General features: G+C 40.4%; 2 protein-coding genes across 5 annotated transcripts in view; one reads left to right on the top strand and one right to left on the bottom strand.

The window, feature by feature from the left end:
• The window catches only part of WASHC5 (WASH complex subunit 5), a 29,183-nt gene extending 9,532 nt beyond the window's left edge, over positions 1–19,651 (bottom strand). Inside the window, exons 1-16 of one of the 3 annotated variants that reach the window (XM_071553843.1) lie at positions 19,482–19,651; positions 17,974–18,272; positions 15,758–15,903; positions 14,691–14,775; positions 14,320–14,420; positions 13,209–13,401; positions 11,252–11,404; positions 8,975–9,088; positions 6,373–6,544; positions 5,409–5,536; positions 4,468–4,597; positions 3,275–3,387; positions 2,494–2,660; positions 1,796–1,871; positions 1,019–1,129; positions 765–905 (exon numbers count right to left, since the gene is read on the bottom strand). In XM_071553843.1, coding sequence (XP_071409944.1) covers positions 765–905; positions 1,019–1,129; positions 1,796–1,871; positions 2,494–2,660; positions 3,275–3,387; positions 4,468–4,597; positions 5,409–5,536; positions 6,373–6,544; positions 8,975–9,088; positions 11,252–11,404; positions 13,209–13,401; positions 14,320–14,420; positions 14,691–14,775; positions 15,758–15,903; positions 17,974–18,159 — 2,016 coding nt within the window. In that variant the 5' untranslated portion in view covers positions 18,160–18,272; positions 19,482–19,651. The remainder of the gene's footprint in view (positions 1–764; positions 906–1,018; positions 1,130–1,795; positions 1,872–2,493; positions 2,661–3,274; positions 3,388–4,467; positions 4,598–5,408; positions 5,537–6,372; positions 6,545–8,974; positions 9,089–11,251; positions 11,405–13,208; positions 13,402–14,319; positions 14,421–14,690; positions 14,776–15,757; positions 15,904–17,973; positions 18,273–19,481) is intronic. The other 2 variants (XM_071553844.1, XM_071553845.1) reach the window with 2 other exon arrangements.
• A 40-nt stretch (positions 19,652–19,691) lies between these two features.
• The window catches only part of NSMCE2 (NSE2 (MMS21) homolog, SMC5-SMC6 complex SUMO ligase), a 140,176-nt gene continuing 135,821 nt past the window's right edge, over positions 19,692–24,046 (top strand). Inside the window, exons 1-3 of one of the 2 annotated variants that reach the window (XM_071553849.1) lie at positions 19,692–19,814; positions 20,774–20,900; positions 23,020–23,126. The gene's annotated coding sequence lies outside the window, so the exon portion shown is untranslated. The remainder of the gene's footprint in view (positions 19,815–20,773; positions 20,901–23,019; positions 23,127–24,046) is intronic. The other variant, XM_071553847.1, reaches the window with a different exon arrangement.

Below are 24,046 nucleotides of genomic sequence, written 5' to 3'. Positions count from 1 at the left end.
CACAAACCAGGCTGACTTTACAAAGTCTAATGGGGGAGTCTAAACCTAGTGTTCAGGTCCAATCATCAGCTTAATCAGAGATCACAGCTTCTTTGCATAAAACACCTAAAAAGTGAGCACTTTGGCAAAAACTGCTGGGAAAAGTTGGCATCTTTATGGATCATTAGATTCTTTGAGGGAAAGACTTACTGGTCTCCTCAGGTTTTTGCCTCTCATCTTCCTTTGCTGAAACTAACTTAAATTTTAAAGTTTGTTCACTCTTCCAGACTGAGAACAGTGCAACACAAATCCCATAGGGAAAATGAGCAATAGCAGCTTTATCTGCTCAAATCAAAGTGTCTCCATCCTCTCTTCTTGTTTGAGGGCAGCAAAAAGCTCAACCCTGCTGCCTTATTCAGTCTTGGATCTTCTTCTCTTGGAGCAAGCAAGCCAAATATGGAGGACTTCATTTCACAGACAGGTTTTTAGGGTTTCCTCCCCTCCATTAAATAAAAGTATCTTTATGCTCATTTGTAATATTTTTTAGTTTTTCTCCCCTTTTCTACAAGATCAAAAGTTTAAACTTTTACAAATAGAAGTGCAAAAGTAACTCATCTGTTCTCATGAAATCTCAAGCATGCTCACAATAACACTAGTCAATTTTAGTCAACAAATCCAATTTCACTGTTAAAGAATAACTCTATGGAGCTGCATATATTTAAACTTAGGTTGAAGTTGGCCACCTATAAGGTTTGCTTTTTCCAAATTCCCTGTTTTAACTGCACCTCATATCGTGGTCCAAGCTGAGCATAATCTCGTAGTTTGTCCTTATCAAGGCGAGTAGGCACTTCAATAATATCATGAGTTTGAAGCTTTATAATTTTGAGAAGAGATGTAAACATGCTTTCTGGAATTATCTGTAGAACCTTTGTAAATGAGAGAGGAAACAAACACCGTCAGTATAGTCTCATTAAAAAGTAATTTTCAATTAAGACAAAGTAATTAGAAAACAAGGCAAATGTGCCTTTTAAATACCTACCTTTCTTACATAGGAAACCAACTCTCCAGAATAATACTGTGACACACTGAGGAGATCAGGACTGTTTGCTTGATTGATGCGGAGAAGTGGCAAATCAAGTGCAGAAGCAAGCTAGAAATAAAGTCAGCATTTTAACTTCATGTGTTTGTTTTTCTAATGTAAATCATGAATTCTCTTGCTCAGGCTCTTAATCTCAAATCAAAGCACTAGATTCTTTCTAAACAGCAGGTTTTCCAATAGAAAAAAAATTTAGAAGTCAAAAAAGTACAACAGATCATAAGGCTACCATCATCTTATTTTGTTTTTAAATTTTAACAGTTTTTTTGGTTGTAATTTTACATTCTCCCTCATGCTAATTCCCATTCTTATTTCTACAGGAAATATTTTCATGTGATGCCAGAGTTTCATCATGACAGACCAAGGGTACAGCCAACATGACTTTGTAATTCCTTCAGCCTGCTCTGATCCGTATGCAGAGGATCCCATCTCTCTACCAGTGTCTCCAGTAAATAACTGCAATGAGTAGAGGCTGGACTATGAGACTTACTTGCCTAACAGCAGCAATGTAAGTGGTTGCAGAAAAAACAAAATGTAACTTGATTTTATTTTCTTTAAAACTAACCTTGAGTTAATTCAATACGAAAAAAAATGGATACAAGAAATGCTGGTAAAAGAAAATTTTGCTTCTTCTGTTATTTCAGAGCCTTAAGCCCTTTTTAACAAACTGCTTGGATGGACCTGCAGTGTTCAAGTACATTCATTGTTGTTCACACTTACCTTTAGGAAAGTGGCTCTGAGTTTAGTTACCATAGATGGACTGACTCTTATGCTTTCCTGCATAATAGACGTAAAGCTGGGGTAGGAAACAAACAAAACAATTCAGCTTCTTCCCCTGAAACTCTTATTTTCAACTGATAAATCATATGGCACCAGCACCAGTGTAATGTGGAAATGGCACAGACTAAAGAACTTCACTAAAGGAGGTTTTTGGTCTGGAGATGCTGGTTAGAAAACCCCTGTGGGCTGGGTTGGACAAAAGAAGAGGACATCAGGATGTGTAAATAGCCACAGTAATGAAGGAGCAGCTCAGCAAAATTACACCATGGAAAAGGAGTTCTGGAATATTTGCCTTTCCTTGTTTGTTTTTAGCCAAAAGATGAGCTGCAGTATTTTTGAGAACACTTAACTAGACTAAAGGCTGGAGACAGAATGTTAACAAAACTGTTATAGTTAGAACAGGATTGACAGGAAAAAGTTACACTGTCACTTAAGCAGCAGCTAAGAACATGACAAGGACAGCTGTTGACTTCTACTCAAGCTGATGAGAGTTCAATATACTCGACAACTCATAGAACAAGACTTCAAGGCTGTTTTTAAATTGGAAAATTTATAGTATTAATTATATTTATGTGTGTTATTTTCCACAAGTTTTGCAAATGGTGACTGACTGGAAGAAAAAGGTCCTGCTAACATACCTATCAATTAATTGCCAAGCATAAGAAAGATCACCAACTATCTGCATGGTGATCAAGACTTCTTCTTTAATGTTGATGGTTCGGATCATCTGATGGAGAAACTTGCGGGTGTCAGCCAGAAACTGGCAAACTTGCAGGTTGCTTTCCAGCTGGTGAAACTCTTGGACCTACATTTAAAAACCAAACAAACAAAACCCATAAAAGGACTCTTTCATTTTGTTTTCTATTTATCTTTAAGAACAGCAATACAAAAAGTAAAATTGATGTACTCCTTCTGGGGGTTATTACAGTAAGAAACTGAACAAATCCTGACCTGTTTTAGAGCATATTAAATAATAAATTTCACAAAGTTACTCAAGGAGGTGTACTGTGAAACATCATACAGAGTACTCTTTTATAACTTGGAAGCAGAAGAAATGTACAGAACAACTTTTGCCTTTCGAATTACACTTTCTAGCTTCAAATGAATTTATTTTCAGAATTTCTAAATATGAGTAGTGTTGCCAAATAATGTTTAATACTGAATTAATTTCTTTGAAAAACCCTACTTACCCTCAGCTACAGGTAGCATGATTTTTCACACTATATTGCTCATTTTACAATCCCAAGGCCTACAGGAAATTTCTGCTTACTGTAAATACAACACTTCAAAGATTTAATAGACTTAAACAACTGTTAAAATGCAGATCTGTTTTGTATCTCTGCTATTGGAAGTCAGTGCTTGTCTAAAAATGTTCTGTTTCAGGACCAAGTCATTTATCTCAGAATGTCTTTGCCATACCTCCTCCAGAGCCTGTATTAGCTGCACAGTTTTTCTGCCTGCTGCAGTGGAATCATCATAGTTTAGAGACATTATTTGTTTGGAGATTTCTCTGAACCAAGCCTGAAGATTTTCTATGTAAGAATAAAAAAAATTTAATCAAATTTCTGCATGTATGATAAGCAGCAAAAATACAGGGAACTTGCTAGTCAAACCAACTAGCCAAACAAGCTATACATGTAGAAGATTATTTTAAAAGTTTTTATTTCACTGATACATTTCTAGTCTTTCAAAACATAGACTTGTAAAGTGGCAAATGCTCAGGTAAATTTCAGATAGAACATTAAAAACCACCTACCAACACGAATGGGCATTAAAAATCTTTACAAGGATGATAAAGCACATTAAAACATAAATTTATGTTTTATTAACTGTTTTAAAATGTTAATTGCTTCGGCTGTTGCAGGTCTATGTTTTAGATACAAGTCTGCCAACATCAAAAGAAGAAAGGGAAATATTTCAGTGAGGTAATTCTGCTTTTAATTGGAAGCAAAGGAGAAAACTGCCTGTATTTGAAGTTCTGTTGTTTTGGATTGATCACAACACACTGAACACTTTATGCTGTGTTCCTGAACAAATAAGAAAGTGATTTACAAGTCATATTTTTACACCAGTTCAAGACAAAAAAACCAAGATGTTTTTCAAAAAACAGAGCAAGCAATTTGGAAAGTAGTACAGATTCAACTTTAAGTGCTTGGAGAACTTGGAGAATACTACGCCATGTAGAGAAGTAAAATAAGGTTGGAAAAGATGTGGATACAATTGAAATCTAGGTTACAATCAGGGAAAGAATGAGAGGAGAGGTTAAACCATTCCTATATTTAATGGGCACGATCTTCTCACTCCTTTGCACATAGAACACAGTAACATGAACTCCATTATACATGGAAAAATGAACTCCCATTTTATAGTTTAGGTGGTCTATCTAAATAAAGAGATAAAAATATTCTTAAAAATAGGACCATCTAAATATTAGGTACCTAACATATGGAATATATGCTGAAAACCTAAGACAGCATATTAAGAGACCTCTGTGGCAGCTGAGGGACATGAAATTATTCTTATTATCAGTGTTCACCTCATGTATTTTCTTCTGGTATCAGTTTAGAAACATAAATTAATTTTCCCCCCACAGTTTAGTTTCTAATAATTACCATTTTTCTCCACTCTAGTAAGAGGCTTAACTCCTGAGAAGACATCAGCAAGCTCAGTCATCCTTTCAGATCCCTCTTTTTTATAGTTCTCCCATTTAACTTGTTTTTCTGACAGCATCTGCTTGAACATCTGTTAAACACCAAAGCATTTGGTTTACAAAACTGGCAAGAAGGCATATCACAGTAGATGAAACAAAATACTGAAAACAGATGAAACTGACTTAGTAATTTCTAAATAATGTCAAGATCTTGCCAGAATATTAAATATAAAATTAAAAATTAAGACCTATAGTGACAGAAGTTATATTGAATTTTATAAAACAATACATCAGATTTTTTGATTTTTAGTCACATAAAAATATCCAGTAACTTTTTCAACTTAGAGATTTTAGAAGACTCTGGTCTAATGTTGATTTCTTCTTCACATAGTCATCTCAGCCTATGCAGGGAAAACCAATTCAGAAAAGCACTTATATGAACTTAAGCATACTCTTAAATATATTACTAGGTTGTATCAGAGCAACCTTTTAGACACGGCAGAACTAAATACATAACTGGAAGAGTTTTCTTAGTAGCCTACCCTTAATACACATAGACTTTTGTCTCTGTTTAAAGAAAGCCTGAAAAAGAGAAGTATGGCAGGAGAAAAGCTTATACATCTCCCTCAACAGACTTTATTATGTCTGTTACCAGGATGTTCATGAAAAATTCTACTTAAATGTAAACACACTGGCTAAGAATGAAAACTGCCAGCTATTGAGATGGCTGCCAGAGTTACTTCTGAGCAATAGCAGTTTGTAATCCACTATGGAAATCTCAAGATTAACAAATCAAAATGCTTATTCTTTATGTGAATGGAACTGTGCAGTAAATGCACTATTCAATCTTCAGCTCTGTTCTGCCACTCAAGGAAAATACTGAAGAAGGCAGCAGCACATTACCTCCTTTAAAATGAATTCAAATTGAGCTGTATCCAGAAGAAGCTGGAAAAGGATCCTGGAATTGTATCTTGAGTCTGTTAGAATTTGATCCTTTATCTGACGGAGACGTTTGTTATTTGGGTCACAAGCTGAAAACAGAAAGACAACAATTCTCCATTATTAGAGAATTTGGCCAAGCTATCAATTTGTAAATAGATTCTAAGAGCTTGAAAGCAAAAACATTTTTCTCTGATATGCGAGTCCCCACTTATCCTCCATTTCCATGGGCCTCACTGCCCTTGTACAACCCTTCCTCAGAATAGGATATAATTAAGGTTTCTGTGGTGCTTCAGCCTTCTTAAAACTTCTGCAAGCTTCTGCAGCTACATGTGAATCTAGTCCACCTGACTGAGAAGTCCAGAGATCAGTATTTCTAAAACTATTACAAAAAGTGCATGGAGGTGTAATAGAAGTCCTCTCGCAAACCAGGAAGCCTTAAAGACAGCATAAGCATTCAACCAAGGGAATGTCTAAATAGGTAAGTTTACAGACCCAAACTCACATCACAGACATTACTCAACAGTTTCAGTTGAATTTCAGTTCAACAGAATAAAATCCTTGTTTTCAACCTGATAATTACTAAGATTTTAAGAAGTTGGCTACTGCTTTTCTTTTGGAGCTATGTAAACTTTCAGAAAGATGTTCCCAGATTTTTTCTGCAGAGTATTATTCAACAGGATCAAGATTTCTACTAATTTTTATCCCTGTGTCTGGCTAGCAAGAATTGAGGAAATGCACATGTGCTGTTTCAGCCAAGACTTTAGAAGACTGTTAGCAAAAGAACAGCTCAACAAGCTCTTGCAAACAGAAGATAAAACTGCTGACTTCAACAGTAACACACACTGAACTTGCCTGAGGACCTAACAAGAAGCACCAGCATAGCAGGACCAACAGCCTGCAGAGTAAGCGTAGCACAAAGTCCTACCTGTGTCTGCAGTGTGCAGCATCAGCCAGCGGATTGCTACATTGCAGTCTCGCAGGCAATTCAGCAGCTTGGGAATATTGTCCAGCACCAGCTCTTCCCTTAGACAGCCCTCCTTGAGAAACTGCTGCACCTGCGTGTGCACTCGCTCAGTGACTGCAGCGTATCTGCTTGCCTTAAAATACACAAAGCTTGCATCAATAGAATCCTTGCCTCAAATACAACACATGATGTTCTCAAGAACTTAACGGGCACACAGATCAAAAAAGTGCCATAAAAATTGTACCATTACTAGTAGGCAATATCATATATTGCAACTGCATGACAAAAGATGTAGATAAACTTTAAAGCAAAGAGCCTAAACAGGAAACATAATGTTTCAAAAACACAGACTTGTAAACTTTCTGTATTCACTTATGTACTCTCTAGGAATTATTCCTAAAAAAATGGAACTAATATTTTATAGCCTAATGGGAAAGCACAACAACAATCATCTATCACAGAATGGAATACTTGTTATAAATCAAATGTCAGGGCAGGGGCAGAGTAGGGAAGGCGGCATTGTGCCATGTGCTGGGAGATGTGGTCTTTCACCCAGATAGTCTGGGCTTTATTTCACCTTGGATTGACTGATTTTGGTTTTTTGTTTGCTTTCTCTCTGTGTGCTTTAACCATTTAGTAAGTAGTAGAGTGAACCTTGCCAATGAGCTTTGTCATGTGGTCGCTTTTATATTAAACTCGTTTTTGATGATACGCTTCTCAAAAGCAACTTTAAAACACCCATTCATGACAAATCGGTGTAATTGGCAGGATGGCAAATGATATCACTGACTAACCACAAACATGGAGGTCCTAAGTTCTCAGATGAATGGGCTTGAGATAACAGGCATGATTGGAAAATTGCAGAGGAACACCTCTAAAAGTTGTTAGGGGCCATATAAAGGCTGGGAAAGAGAAAAGAATTATTTGCAAAATGTTACACACCTGTCTAGAAACTTTCTGCTAGTACAGAAAAGGTGACATAAAAGAGAAAAAAAGAACTGAAAATTGAGACAGAAATCAGAAAGTGGCTGAGTTATTACTGTCCTTGAAATAGAATGGCTGCAGAGACAGTTACAAAAGGAACAGAAAGGAAAACAAAAGTTGGAGGAAAAAGTTGAACTAATTATTATGCAGACACCAAATCCTCCTGACATTGTGCAGGTTAGAAAACTAATTGCATGTCCTGAAGTTTGGGATGGTAACAGATGGAGTGATCCCTGCAACAACAAATCAGGGTTCTGCATCTGCAACAGGGCAACTCTAGTTGTGACAATAGACCAGGGAATGGGAGACTGGAGAGAAGCACTGTGGAAAAACCTGAGGGTCCTGGTCAAGGGCAAGTTGAATATGAGTCAGCAGTGCCCTGGCAGCCAGGAGGGCCAACCATCTCCTGGAGGGCATCAGGCAAAGCATCACCAATGGGCTGAGGGAGGGGATTGTCCTGCTCTGCTCTGCACTGGGGCAGTCTCATCTTGAACACTGGGGCAGGTTTGGGCATCACTATCAGAAAGATATTAAGCTGTTAGAGCGTGTTCAAAGGAGGACAATGAAGATGGTGAAGGGCCTGGAGAGGAAACCGTATGAGGAGCAGCTGCAGTCGCTTTGTCTATTCAGCCTGAAGAAGAGGATACTGAGGGGAGATCTCATTGCAGTTACAACTTCCTCGTGAGGGGAAGGGGAAAGTACTGATATCTTCACTCTTGTGACCAGCAACAGGACTCAAGGGAATGGCCTGAAGTTGTGTGAGGAGGTTCAGGCTGGGTATCAGAAAAAGGTTCTTCACCCAGAGGGTTGTTGGGCACTGGAACAGTCTCCCCAGGGAAGTGGTCACAGCACCAAGCCTGACAGAGTTCAAGAAGCATTTGGATGATACTACTCTGAGGCACATGGTGTGACTCTCAGGGAGGGTCCTATGCAGGTCCAAGAGTTTGACTCAGTGAACCTTCTTGGTCCCTTCCAACCCAATATATTCCATGATTCTCTGATTTAGCTATCATCAGTCAACTGATTTGGTGATCAAGCAAACAATCAACCAACACATTATTACTCACTGTTTTTCAGGCATGGAAAAATTATTTCACATGAAAATACCCTAACTGCCTTGTATTATTCCTGTATCACTCTTTTAAATTAGATGTTTTTTCCAGATTCTTGCCTATTTAATTTGGGTGGCCCCACCTAAAACTCTATCAGCATAAATGTGTGACTGCTAAAACTGTGACGTATGCAAGACCAAACCTTACAGTCAGCTTAGGGCATCCCAATACTGAACAACATGGCAATGCATGCTGGCAGATATTCAGTCATGTCACAACCCTGAACTGTTTAGGGGAAACAAAACACTGCAAGAGGAAGTGAAACGAGTAGGGCTGAGAAGACCAGATTTTGAAACTTTGAAGTATCTTGAAGTCAAAGTTACATACTCAAAGTATTGTACTTGAATGCAGTCCAAAGAACTGTATGCAACAGGAAAAGACCCATTCATTATTGACATCACAGAATATACTTGAGATGCCCACATAGCTTGCATCTTGCTAAAAATACTTAATTCTGCTTTATGTACCTGCTCTTTGACATTTGAAAGATCCAGCGTGTAGTTGAGGGCAGTTTTAGCGGCTTTGTAGGGTTCCCATGCTTCTGCCAGATTTACAGCAATTCCCATGTAAATACTAATAACCTAAAATTGGAAGCAGAAAACAAGAAGTTGCATTTATATTATGAAAAATACATAGTTTGCATTTAGCAGTATGACAGAAAGGGATATGCTGTGGGTATAAATAAGAGATAATTAAACTTTTTTGGCAGCACAAGTTTAAGCTTGATTAAAAATACAGAATTGTATTTTAAATGTTTAAGTATGATTAAAAATACAGATTGACTTACAAGTATTTGTAAGATAATTGATTATAAATGGCAGACTTGGGTTACTGACAGATGAAGGATATACAGAACTGTGGCATTAGGAGCTTTGTCACACTATTGCTCCAATATTCCTTCATTCAGGAGTGATCACATGGAGGGAAACACTGTCAGCCTTTGAGCTCTTCTGACAGTGTCAGGTAAAAGCAAATGGGACATTGGTCTGCTGATATGAAGATCCCTCTCATACTGTTGCAGTGAAGCTCATAATTTGCTGTAGATGACAATTCCTTGAAAGGCTACATTTCAACTGCTAATAATCATTTGAAATCAGCCTAAGAGTCAAGTATTCCGTACAATGCAGCTTACTCATCCATACCTGACCGCAACAAGGTAAGTGTTGTCTAAAAACATCAACTTATACCATGAAATTGAGTTAATAAAAATGCTGTCGTAATCAAAACCTCAAAATTGCCCGTCCTCATTGCTAAAAGTAAGCTTGCAGTTTTCCAGAAACAGAGGGGTTCTAGTATCTACCCAAATAGCCACCCCTGTTGCAGTTTCTTCCCTTCTTTCTTCACTGTTCCATTTACTGTACAGAAGAACACAATTTGAAACCAACAGAAATACACAAATTAACGTATAGTTTCTTTATTAAGTCTGACTCCCTTTGACACAGACTATCTAGGGACTCTATTCTTACAAGCCAGCCTACTTCAGTTTTTTCAGACTAGGGATTCTGGATGGAAATTCTAAATGTCGGTACTGAGATGTAGTAATTCTATTTTGATCACTGCATCAGAAAGGTTTATAGTATGACACATAGCGACAGTTTTAGGTTCTAAGTTATCTGGACAATGGCATGGAACTAACTCTTACACAAGTTTTGAAATAACATCAGTGTGGGATGATCTGTTGGAGAGAAAGACTGTTCTCCAGAGCATCCTTGACAAGCTGGAAGAATTCACCAGCTGAAACCACATGAAGTTCAGTAATGATAAAGTCCTGCACTTGGGACAAACCCAAACCCTTGCAACAGCATCATCTGGGGATCTGCTGCCTGGGCAACAATTCTGCAGAAAAGGACCCAAGTGCCCTGGTGGACAAACCAAACACGAATCAGACACGCAGCCCTATGACAGCAAAGACTAATCATACAGCCAGACTGCAGCCAGCAGATTGAGGGAAGTGAATCTTTTCCTCTAATGAGCTCTCAAAAGGTCCCATTTAGAGAAATGTGGCCAGATTTGGGCTACTCACTAGGAGACAGACATGGAAAAACTGAAATGAACCGCACCGAAGGCCACTAAGGCACTTACAGGGACCCAGTATGTAAGTAGAAGCTATGGGAACTGGGTTTGCTTAAACTGGAAGAAAGATGACTAAGGGATTTGACTGTGGTTTTCCACTCCCTAAAGCGAAGTTATGAGTAAGACAGAGCCAGACCAGTATCAGACATGCACAGTGAAAAGACAAGAGGCATCAGACACAAGCTACAATAGAGGAAATTCCAGTTGTACAGAAGGAAGAAATTCTGCACCATGAGAGTGATTAAACACGGCCATAGGTGTCCACAGATACTGTAGTCTTCACCTTAGATATTTTCAAAACTACCTGCCTGAGCAGCCTGATTTAGCTTTGAAGTCAGCCCTGCTTTGACAAGGAGGCTGGACTAGAAGATGTCTAACATGCCTTCCAGCACACATTTTATTATGTCTCACTTTATCATGAGGGTATTAGAGTGCAGTTGAGTAAAGCATTTAAGATGATAAATGGTACTTTCAAAGAACTGACTTCCATGCTTATTCAGAATGTTTGACTCAGACTGCTTCACTCTGAACACAGTAAAACTTTCATGGAGAAGAATCTATTCTAGTTTTAGGATATTAGTATTTCCTACAACACATACTCTAACAATAACTTAAATTGTCTCTATAACATTAAATCCAGTAAACAGTTTTAAAACAGAATTAATTTTTACCCAATTATCCGGAAAGTATTTATCCACTATCTCTCTCATTTTTGCTTGTTGAGTGTGGAGAATAGAAGGGTCAAAATACAGGATCACATAGAGCATAGCAGCCTGAGTAGCCAGGGCGGTGCTGCGGTGTTCTGGTAATGGATATGCTGAAACCTAGAAAAAGGAACAAAAAAAACCTGAACAAAACACAGTGCAACACAAATCACCTGAAAATATTATGGGGCACAATAAAGAGTACAGTGGATAGACTCTAGGAGGCAAGGAGGATATTTAGGTGAGCTGGACATGCTTACACACAGAGCATATTTACCAGATATAATTCCAGAACATAAAGGTTGACTATGTAGATGTCTGGCACCTTTAACAGGCTATAGTAAGACTTTACTATACTGTAAATGACTCAAAGGAGCGATGAACCAAAGAACATAAGATCAGTTGAAAGGAGGAGAGCTAGAAATAAGTACTTTACAAGGACTACGTATGTTTAGTTCATCTCAGAAACAAGGATTAATTTAATCAAAGGGAATTAATTATTCACTAATTTGACTGAATTTTAATTTAAAAAACAACATAAGATAACACATTAAAAGAACTCCATACTAGCAAAATATTCAACATTTTCAAAGGAAAACAGTTCTCTTTTTCCATTCAGTAATATCCTATTTTCTATAATTTTGTTTGGTTATTTTATTAGGTTAAATGTTCAGACAAGTAAGAAAAATCAGGAGGCTTCTGTCCAAAGGAAACACCACCTCAGACATAACACAATTAATAAAACTGATTTAGTAAATCTGTTTGCCTTGAGTTGAAGATTTGTACTACATGTGGAAAAAGTACATTGACTGTGATCGTGCTTTGTACAGAAACATGTTTTTCATTATCAACTAAGCACTACAAAAAAGAACTAAAAATAGTACCATTATTTTAATCCAAAATCCATAAATCTCTAATATTACATAATAGGACAAGTAATTTTCATACAAAGTATCATCTGATTTAACTAAGATTTTGATTAAGTAGTTCAGAACAGCATAGTCTTACAAACACTTCAGCTCCCTATGACACAAAAATTTTGTCATAAAGTGAACTCTCTTGATAACTTGCTAAGTGATCTTTCCTATGTAGCTAGAACTCTCACAACTTAAAAATTCTTACAGTAAAATACCTGAAAAGGCATTTTTTCCCTTTGTAGGTTATTGTGTGCGTCTGTAACATGAAAATGCTTTCAATAAGGTACTAACTTTTAAATTATTACTCCTGCCTAAAGATCTAAGCCTTTATTTATTATAATCATTAATTAATCTTCCAATGCTGCTTTTCTGGTACGTATACACTGTTTCAGTTATCCAGGATTCACAGAAAGTGTCCCATTAATTACAGAGTAATATTGGTTGCCCATCCTAAAGACAAGAAGCCTGTTTAAAAGTAAATGCTTTATTAACAAACTCTCACAGCAGTCATGTTACAAGAGAGTGTAAATATAGTAGCCATTACTGATGTTTTGCTTCAATTGATGTTCTTTATTAATACAATTGTTATAGCTAAGAACTGCAACATTAGTGTCCCTTTTTACGCATTGTCTATTATGGGATGATAAATCTCTTTGCATTAACTAAAATAATGGGAAACTTGGAAGGAATCAGAGCTATTAAGAGAGGCCAGACATTAAAGAAAAATGTAGTTCTTTACTGCAAGGCTGGCAAAGCACTGCAGCAGGTTGCCTGGAGAGGTTCTGCAGTTTGCACTTTGGGAAATACTCAAAATCCAAGTGGGTGCAGTCCTGGGCAACATGCTCTAACTGACCCTGCTTGTGCCAGGAGGCCAGACTAGCTGATCTCAAGACTTCCCTTACAGCCTCTGTGATTTACCTTTTTGTGCATGTCATGGTTGAGTAACTGACCTGAGAATGAATGTGATATTTGTCTTTAGATCCCTCTTTTATCTCAGAGTGACTTACCTGGTTATAAATGTCATCTGAGCGCAAGCGGCCGATCACCATGCTGACGAATGTTTCACTTATGGGAACCCTGCTGAAGTAACTCTCAGGGTAGTTTGGAGGTCTTTTAGCTCCAGGTTGGCTTGAGTATCCAGTGCTTCGAAGCAATTTACAAATATCATCTAAATTGGAATCAGCAGAAGATCGGGCTGCACTGTTTTACAAAAGAAAGGACAAAATATGATCTATATGACCTGATAATTTCCTTTTCTCCCACCCATTCTAACCGCACCCTTTTCACTAGAAAATTAACAGATAGTAAGGTCTGGGAGATTTTTTGGTTGTTTACTTCATGGATATATGATCGCTTATTACAGAAGGATACTGATAAATGTCCTTACTGAAATCCCAGATAAGCACACAAAGAACAAGCAGAAAAATGAACTTAGGAACACAAACAAAGAGCTTTATGTTCAGAGGAGGAGTTTATGTTTTTTTTCTAATTTTTATTTTTTCCTCCCCATTTCTGAATTCCCCTTGTCAATCCACTTCTGCACCCCAGAGCTAAGAAATCTCTCACTGTATAATGAGAGGTATAAACGTAGTCAAAGCAGCATTGGAAGAGGATACCCCTTTTTTATGTGTGAAAGGGTTTGCACTGACACCTTTTGAGACCCCAACTGTCATATCATGATGCTGTCAACCTACCCTGGAAAACTCATTGATTTACCTAATCAAGCACTGTAACTACAGGAAGTTTGACTTGCAATACATTTGTCATCTAGATATTTAGGGTTTTTCAGAAGGTTTCCTTGAACATTTGGGCATCTATGACACTGACAGCTGGCACTTGCAGCCTTAAAGGTTTAGCTGAAAGTTTATTTGTGGTCTTCAAATGTCTGTTGTAACAGAATGAAAAATCTGTTGCTTGTTTCACAACTAAACCTGCAAACATCTAAAGCAAGGAGCTCTACTGATATTCACAGAGCTCTGATGAAATACCTGTATATAGTCAGTTATGAAAAAGGTGCCAATATTGACATTTATCTTAATTCAATAACCAAGGTTACTGCCTATACTACACGTTACATCTTTTCAGCCTTGAGTGCTTCTGCATACCTATAAACATTACCTGTATCTGTAGTAGGAAACCAGCATTCTTTCTCTGACCTCTCCTTCAATCTTCTGGTCAATGACCAGCAGCATGACTCCATATAAATACAATGCTTCACACTGTTTGGAAAGAGAAAGAACAAAGAAAGAAAAACATATAAACACAATTTTGTAGCAACATTTACAGAAAAACATGTATGGGCAAACTACCTCAGTGCAACTATATATTCAATACAGTATGAAAAACAGTAGGTTGAGGATTTTTGGTCTTTGTCCTCCTTAAAGTGAGTCACAACATTATCATGCATTTGGTAAACTCAAATCTTTGTTTAGTCTGGCATTCAACTAGTGGGTTCATTTTCTACTATTACAAAACTGGTCAATACTTACTAGAAGCTGTTTTCCATCTTCATTAAGGAGGACTGTTTCTAATGTTTGCTGAATGTAAATTCCTTCATTGAGGTCATCTAAGTATCTAGGAATCATAACAAAAAGTTGGTTATTGACTATCAAACCATATATACTCAGAACTCAATTGGTCAATTTTCTCTGAAAGTCAACATATGCATCAGAAACTTTCCCTAGCACAAGCAGCAAGTAGTTTTTCAAAGAAGAAGAGATGTTCTACTATAAAATGGGGCACTGGAACTCCTAGCGAGGGCCAACCAGTTGGCAAAACCTCCTTTCATATCCTGATGGTGTATGTAAAAGACACTAGAAGACACCTGGTAAATGAGCTCATCCTCTTAACCTTGTTATGGATGGAAAACAGCCTGAGAAAAGTAAAACTCATATTTTCAAGTTACCTCAAGAATATCTCCTGGAAATACCATAAATTGATCTCCATCACAATTTGGGAGATAGAGCTAGAGTATGTTCACCTTAATTAACAGAAAGTTTATTCCTAATATTTTCCAATAATACTACTGTAAATAAGTAATATTAAGTATTTAATCTCTCCATATAAGACCAATAACAAAACGAATTCTCATGCTTATGATCCTCAAGACCTTTATCTCAGACCATTTCCTGAACCTTTCCTTTTTTTTTTAACAGACCAGAGTAGTAAACTTGAGAATCTGGCAACTCCATTGAAAAAACAAGTTCAGGAAAATAATGCCAATGGAAATTAAAGAATAAAAAACCTAACCAACATTCTGTTTTGCAAGACCACAAAAAATTTAGCTTAATAATATGGACTTTTGTTTTAATCCAAAAAAAAATCTTTAGGACAATCTCCAAGATAAAGAATTAAAACTAGCTCAAGCTTAGAACAGAGATCATGAGGCAGAGAGGTTAAATGCTTTCCAGTTATATAATAAGCTGGTAGGGAACAGGAGGAGCAAAAGCTAGCTTTCACTATAGTAATCCAGGTTTCCAGATGCACGGAAAAAGTTTGACATCAATAAAACGGTAACCTAGTCTTTGAAAATCTGTATGTATTTCACATGCCATACCTGTTTAAATCTACAATATATTTATGTACACTCTGAAAAGCTAGATAAAATCTTGTCAAAATTTCAATGTTGTTTTCACGAAACTCTTCATCTAAGTCCAGTAGCTCAGGTTTGGCTTCCAGTTTACCTTCACATGCCTCAGGCCCCTAAGAAAAAGAAATTAATCTTTAGAGACAGTATTTGACTTTGACCTCTACTTGACTTCTCTTCAGAAGGACACAGACCATGTACAGCCACCACTGTGTGCAAACCAGAGTTAACATTTCTTACTAAAACAAGGATCTGCAGTTTTCCAAGCTGCTTTATAATGCAGTATTGATTCTATGAAGATGAATTTTACACTTTGTTACAGTCTGCAATGATTTCTAATGTGATTTATTCTGTGGAAAAGAATAGTCAGTGCTTTTGGTAAAGTCGCAGTGCATCTGAAGCCACAGGGTGCTTTTTTGCAGCGCTAACTATCTCCTGGATGGAATTTTTTTCCTTTACGCATTTCATCTGATCGATTTCTCAGATAGAAACAATAGCATTGAGGGCTCACAATGCTTTGTACATTCTGATACATTCAAATTGCTCAAAAGTATTAGACCTATTTTTTTTTTACAGACTCTAGATCTAGCTCAGCACTTGTCCTCCAAAGTAATGCAGAAACTTTGTCATTAACAATTGTGGGGCAAAAGAGTTAGGATTGAAGACCTGACTTTCTTAAAGAAGTTTCTAATCCCTTACCACTGTCACATTTCTTATAATCACCATCACCATCTCAAGAAAATACTGTTAAATGTTTAACTGAAAACATTATTAACATTTCATTGACAAGCTGACAATTTGTTGAGTTTTTAAGAATGTTTTTCTGCTTCTCTTTCTGTGCAAAATAGCAACATAAAACAAAGGATAAAATCAAACCTCAGACTGGCTATGAAGTTCAAATGTACAAAGTAAACAGTCCCAACTTTCAAAAACTCAAATCTTTCCTCACCAGATAATTCTAAGAATCAAGAATGCAGCAGTAAAAAAATCTGTAAATTCACTAATCTCAGCTGTATACATACGACTTTTATGCATTTTTGGGATTATAACTGAAAACCAGCACACTGTTATGCTACATTAACATTCCAAAATACTACAGTTTTAAGGATTACCATACTCAACAATTATAGCTATCTGCTCTGAAATTTTCAAGTAATTTACATAAAAAATAGACTTCTAATGAGCACTTAGATCTAAACGTAATTTTGAAATCATTTGTGCTCAGGATTTTCAGGATCCAAGGCTCACAGTTAGTCCTTGAAATATATAACTCTTATTAAAATGAAACAGAATAAAATTTTACAAGTCCTCTCCTTGCTTTACTATTAACATTTCCTCTATTGTACAATCCAAATAAAGTCAGATTATATAGTCTCTGTAGTTAAGCATGCTGGAAAATGACAGAAGGAACTTGGTCCTCCTGCAAGAAGCTTAATTTTGAAAGGGAAATAAGGGCTTTCCATGGCCACTACTCCTTGATTTATTTATTTATTCAGCACTTGTGACAAGTCCAGTGAAGGAACAAACACAGCACTGTCAGACAGGAAAGCAGAAAGCAGTTTTCATGGCTGGAAAGAATAAGCCACAGATAATCCAAGAAAGATGGGCATACTGCCCACAGTGCTGCTCCAAAGGAAAACAACCAACTGCACAGGCTCAAAACCTGCTGGTGACAGTATAACGTAGTGGTTCTACAGGAAGAAATAGTAACAATGATAATATCAATAACCACCTCCCCCACCTCCTCAAAATCCAATATTCATGTTTTATATAAGTGTATCCATCAAAGTTCACAGGCCAGATGACTCATCAAACATTTTTTGACTGCTCTTGAATGCACTGAGGACTGCCACCCCCTTCCTGCCCTGATTCTCTCAGTGCAGGTACCAATTATAAAAACATCCTGCTGAGGGCTCTAAGCAGAGAACCTTCCTAGACTGTTTCTACTAGCTGGAATGAGTAAGATGAGGCTGAGTAGGATCGAATGTATATAAAACACAAGTCAGTCCAGAAGCATGTAAACACATTGCATGGTTAATTTTTGGTAAAAACTAAGCAACTCATGAAAGTCAATTCTGAAGAATGCTAGTAATAAAACCAGCAGTCAGGAATGGTTGTTTCATAACCTGACGCATACTCATGGGGGGCAGCAACACTTTAAGAAGTTTAACAATAAAAGGATTTACCTTAAAATAACTGAAATCAAATATGATATCCCCGTACTTCTGTTGATCAGCCTTGTCCTTTAGCCTGAAAACACCAGGAATAAATTCAGAAAGTCTCAGAAGTTCTGCAATGATGGCATTTCCACAGGAGACAATCCGAAGAATTGCTTGACCACACAGATTGTTTTCAGCCAGAAAATCCACCATTGTGGAGCTGGATGTGACAGAACAGCAGATCCTGCAGTTGGATTGTGATCGTCAGTGTTTAGGTTATTTGAAGCAAAAAACCTGATGAGGAAACTAGCTGTGCCATCAATAACCTGTAAAGACAAACCCATACACATTCAGAGTACTTTGCACTCCAAAGATCAACAAGGCTGGTGAAGGGACTGGAGCATAAGTCCTATGGGGAGAGGCTGAGGGAGCTGGGGTTGTTTAGCCTGGAGAAGAGGAGGCTCAGAGGTGACCTTATCACTGTCTAGAACTACCTGAAGGGAAGTTCTAGCCAGGTGGGAATTGGTCTCTTCTCCCAGGCACTCAGCAATAGGACAAGGGGGCACGGGCTTAAGCTCTGCCAGGGGAAATTTAAGTTGGATATCAGAAAAAAATTCTTTGCAGAGAGAGTAATCAGGCATTGGAATGGCCTGCCCAGAGAGGGGGTGAATTCCTCACCCCTGAAGGTTTTTAAACTGAGATGGGACATGGCACTGAGTACCATGATCTAGTAAATGGACTGGAGTTGGACCAAGGGTTGGACTTGATGATCTCGGAGGTCTTTTCCAACCCAATCAATTCTATGCTTCTATGGTTTGTGTATTTTTAAGCATACTCTCCAACCAGTTATGAAATCTAATTATTCACAGCTTTGTAAAATGAAAAAAAAAGAGCATTGACTTCATCTTCAGAATGTACACTGTGTTTGCCACAGTGATGCATATGCCCAGGCAAGGGAAGAATGATTTTCTGCACAAGGAAAGCTGAAAGACACTACTGGAGAATGAAACAGTCACAAATCTCGAAGCAAACCTGACCAGGCAAGGAGATGGGACCAAGGAAAACAAAACCACTTCACAACACGTGTTTTAAGAGTCACTTTCAAAACACAACCAAAGTGACTGTAATGGGCTTCAGCAACAAGGATAACTTCCACAGCAAATAGAAATGACACAGCTCAGTTCCTTTATTTATTGCTGAAGGACTCGCTTCCATGCTGTGGTTGTGCTTCCTGGTCACAGTTTTATTCCTTGACATGTTCCCTGCGGGACAGGGCGCGCAGCACTGCTAAAAATAAGCACCTTTATTTCGGAAACATTTATGGGAAGTTATGGGCGGGCTTAACTTTTCACGAAAAACCTCCCGAACCGCTACGATAAATTCAAGAAGACAACGAGCTGTCCCACAAGCGCTCTGAGCCAGAAGCAGCGCCAGGAGCGCCTCCAGATCCCCAGTGCCGCCCCCAGACCCGCAGCTCCAGCCCAGCCCATCCCGCTGCAGCCCAGCCCATCCCGCTCCATCGCCACAGCGCTCACGGTTCGCTCCAGCCGCTCTCCCTGCCCCGGCAGCGGGGTGGGTGCTCCGGCTCTGCCCCGCGCCCGCGGGCGGGGACAGCGGCGGACGGGGAGGGAGGTGAGGAGGGATGGGAGGGGAGGAGGCATGCAGGGAAGCAGCGATGGAGGGAGGGACAAGGGAAGAGGTGGCGCTCCGTGCGACGCGGCCGAGCCCTTCCGTCACATGACGGCGCCGGCTGATGAGGCGGTTCCGCCTGCCCAGCGCCCGCCCGCGCCGCCGAGAGGGGCGGGAGCGCCGCCGGGGCCGCCCAGGTGGGCAGCGGCGGGGACGGGAATAGCGGGGACAGGAGACAGGTGAGCAGCGGCGGGGACAGGTGGGCAGCGGGGACAGAGGAGCAGCGGCGGGGATAGGGGAGCAGCAGCGGGGACAGGTGAACAGGGGACGGGAGCAGCGGCGGGGACAGGGGACAGGTGAGCAGTGGCGGGAACAGATGAGCAGCGGGGACAGGGGAGCAGTGGCGGCGACAGGGGAGCAGCGGCGGGGACAGGTGGGCAGTGATCGGGACGGGTGGGCAGTGGCGGGGACAGGGGACAGGACAGGTGAGCAGCGGCGGGGACAGGGGACAGGGGAGCAGCGGCGGGGATAGATGAGGAGCGGTAGGGACAGGGGAGCAGCAGCCGGGACAGGTAGGCAGCGGTCGGGACAAATGAGCAGTGGCGGGGACAGGGGACAAGTGAGCAGTGGCGGGGACAGGGGAGCAGCAGCAGGGACAGGGGACAGGGGAGCAGCGGTGTGGACAGGGGAGCAGCAGCCAGGACAGGGGACAGGGGAGCAGCAGCAGGGACAGGGGACAGGGGAGCAGCGTCCGCAGCGCTCCCGGGCAGGGCGCGGGGCCGCGTCCCCTGTACGGGACTGACCGCGCTGACCATGCACGGGGTGATGCAAGGATAGGGCAGGGACAGCGGAGCTTCCTCCGCTGCTCCCGACCCTCGTCACAGGCAAGCGTCGTCTCCCTGTGCCAGCTGGTCACCGACTGTGCCCTGGTACTTCGTGAGCACTTGTCACCTGCAGAGCTGGTGTTATAGACGTAACTAGTTTTTCCTTATCTCTGCTTCATAGTTTGGGAGGTTGGAGCATAGGCAGTTTAGGTCATTTGCACAAATATTTAAAATAAGGGACAAAATAGAAACTGCAAGCTTTTTATGCTTTATCCTGTCTGGGCCATTTGATTACTTGTTGAAAGAAAAAAATGGCCTTCACAGTCTCACTTGGGCTCCTTTCCAGTGCTGAGTTTGCTGGATGTGTTTTTCAGAATGGAGGGGTCTGGGAGTTGCAAATGATAAATGCTTCATTGACGCACCCACTGAAGATCTGCCTGGCAAAAAAAAAGAGTGCCTTAAAAACTGCTGTGAAACCAGTTTAAGTGAGGAATGTGAAAGGTTTGTGAGTAGAAATTGTTATTGGAACCCCTGAGAATTTGTTTTTATTCCTGTGCACCACCCAGGGCAAATCCAACTACATTCCCCTAAACTCATTGAGTGGGCTGGGGCTTTACAGGATCCTAAGCAGTTTCTAAGAAGGATCTTTTATTAAAAAACAACAAAAAAGGAAAATTTGTCCAAAAGAAATTGCTTTCCAAAAAAAAAATTGAGATGAAACTCCCAATGCAATGGCATGATTTAATACTGTAACCAGTAACTTCTGCTCTTGTGTAGTTTGATCAGTGCTTCCACAAAGTCAAGAGAATGAAGGAACCTTTTTAACTTGACTGTTGTTTCTTTTCAGAGTCCTGCTTTCACAGCATGTGTCTATGAAGTTTCCAAAAGAAGAGGAGTCTTTCTCAGTGAGATATACCAAGTTCAGGGAGGGAATTAGGCTCTCTCTGTTAACTTTGATACACTAAATGGGCCCCGAAAGATAAAGCTGCTAACATGATTTTATGTGACTGTGTAATAGAGTATGGATCACAGAGGTTCTATACAAACAGTCCTGGTAAGATTGCATACAGATACTTTAAAAAAAAGTTAAATAATGTACCAACTGAAGGAATTCGTTATTGAATCTTTAAGAGCATCCTTTTCCTTTACCTTCAAGGAGTTCTGTAAGGAACTTTTTCCTTGCCTTCTGTTGTCAGTTTGACAGATCTAAAGATCTCTAATGATAGCAATCACTGTCTTTTGGCAGGGAGAGCATGAGCTGACATAACCAGAGCTGTTGTTGATGCCTGCTGCCTCCTCTGTGGCAAGATGCACCTTTAGATGGGGATAGAGAGGAAGATAATTTGTATGTAATTAAGCAGTTCAGCTTGTGGTGAAGTTGGACTATTGTTAAAATGTTGCTGGAAGCAAATGACCTAAAGATGGTGTACTAAAAGGTAGTATTGACGGGCCATTTTATAAATGAAATAAAAAGGGAAAAGATAGGAAATAAACATTAGGAGAGAACCGAGTGTGACAGCAGGTATTCAGGTCTCATAGTCTGTGTGGTATTTGTGAGGAATGTGGCAATGTTGTTCAGGTTAGGGTGAGCACAAGGTGTAGTTCTGGTCTTAGGGAAAGCAGTAGAGGGAGATAAAGCCTTAGGTGTATGCAAATCTTAGGCAAAACATTGTACTTTCTATTTATGTGTTTTCCAGATTGCTGTTGAATTATAGCCTGTCAAAGGCTGTTGTTGATGGAACAACTTGTCCCCTGGTGTCTCAGTTTATAAAACCCCCAGTGTGTCTGTCAAGGAAAGTGGGGAATCGTCCAGGACTAAGAGGAGGGCCTCCCTCTCCTTGAGCCACCTTAACCTTTGAAATTGAGAAGCTTTAGGCAGTAAACATAGAAAGAGGATAACAGTTCTTTACTACAAATATATACTCACTGGCGGCCAGCAGGGCAGGCGCATCTGCGGGCTGCTCCTGTCGGCTCTGGGGCTGCTGGCAGACAGAGCTCACCACATGGCACAAAGGGGCTGCTGCTGTCAGCTCTGGGGCTGCTGCTGTCGGCTCTGGGGCTGCTGCTGTCGGCTCTGGGCCTGCTGGCAGACAGAGCTCACCACATGGCACAAAGGGGCTGCTCCTGTCAGCTCTGGGGCTGCTGGCAGATAGGGCTCACCACACAGCACAAAGGGGCTGCCACTCTGGGACTGCTGGCAGATAGGGCTCACCACACAGCACAAAGGGGCTGCCCCTCTGGGACTGCTGGCAGATAGGGCTCACCACACAGCACAAAGGGGCTGCTCCTGTCAGCCCTGGGGCTGCTGGCAGATAGGGCTCAGCACATAGCACAGAGGGGCTGCCCCCAGGCTCTGGGCCTGCTGGCAGGCAGGGCTCACCACATGGCACAAAGGGGCTGCCCCCAGGCTCTGGGGCTGCTGGCAGGCAGGGCTCACCACATGGCACAAAGGGGCTGCCCCCAGGCTCTGGGGCTGCAGGTGCTGTGCTCGGCAAAGGGCTCTGGGTCCCCAACCCATGGAGGAGCAGCAGCGCAGCAATGGGCAGGCAGAAAAGCAAGCCACTAACAAGGGGCTGATTGGAAGCTCCCTCACCAAAATGCTGGCTCTGGTGATTTGCAGGGGAGACAACACAGGGTGTGCAGAGTTTGAGGCAAGCCGGAAACCCCCAGAGCCGCTGTGAGCCCCAGCAAGGCACCAACTGGACACCAGAGTCTATGGGAGCAGAGGTGAGTGAAAACAGCCAAAAAAATGAATGCGGGGCCCTCTCCCACACCTGTCCCCCAGCCAGGAAAAAGGGAAGTGCCAAAGGAAAAGAAAAAAAAAAAGAAAAATCTCTTCCCCCATGTTCCCATGCAATTAAGCTGGTAGCTAAAGCTGTCAGCTGCTCCTTTGTTTAGGCTACAGAGAGTTAGCTGTGGGCTTACTGTGCCCAGCTCAGCTATGGCAGGTAGTGAGAAACTGAGTTCCAGCAAGTCACTTTGCTCTGGCCCCCAACCCTCAACTTGCTGTGTTGGCAAGGGACAAAAAAAATTCCATGAAAGATCTTGAAACTATAACACCTTGTTATTTTGTGTACTGTTCAGATAAAACTTTTGGTACACCTCAGATTTGGTTGTGGATTCTGCTCCCCATCTCATGCAATAGCATCTCAATATAGTTGTTGAACATGCTAGTTGTTCTTTACGTAGACTAATGCAGTATTTCTGTCCAAGACTTTGTTTAGTGTGTTTTTCTTTTTCTTTTGATGTATCTAAAGCTGAATCAGAATTTTTCTAATCTGCATCTTGAAGTATAAAATTTTGCACACCAAGTTCATGTTTCTCACAGTAGCTACGTGTTGTCTGAGTGAGTCATGGCGAAGGATGAAGAAGGAAGAGCAGAAGTTGGGAATTCTAAGAAGAAACCAACAGATGTGCACAGTGTGGATAGGCAGAGCATAAGCAAAACCACTTTAAGGTTGTCTTAATTACAGAGGAGGAGCAGTTAATCCCTGTAAGGCTGTAGGTTGTGGATGTGTACTAGAAAGCCAGAGAGTGGTAAGGAACATAAACATGGCACCTGTGTGACTTTATTTTGTGCTAATGCAACATGGGTACTCAAAGTTTGTAGCATCTTTGGGAGAAGTAGGCAGCATTTGTAAGATGGA

The sequence above is a fragment of the Pithys albifrons genome, chromosome 4, assembly GCF_047495875.1.
Source record: "Pithys albifrons albifrons isolate INPA30051 chromosome 4, PitAlb_v1, whole genome shotgun sequence".
Taxonomy (NCBI): Eukaryota; Metazoa; Chordata; class Aves; order Passeriformes; family Thamnophilidae; genus Pithys; species Pithys albifrons.
The sequence above is the reverse complement of the archived record's forward strand: the minus strand, read 5'-3'. Positions and strand labels throughout refer to the sequence as shown.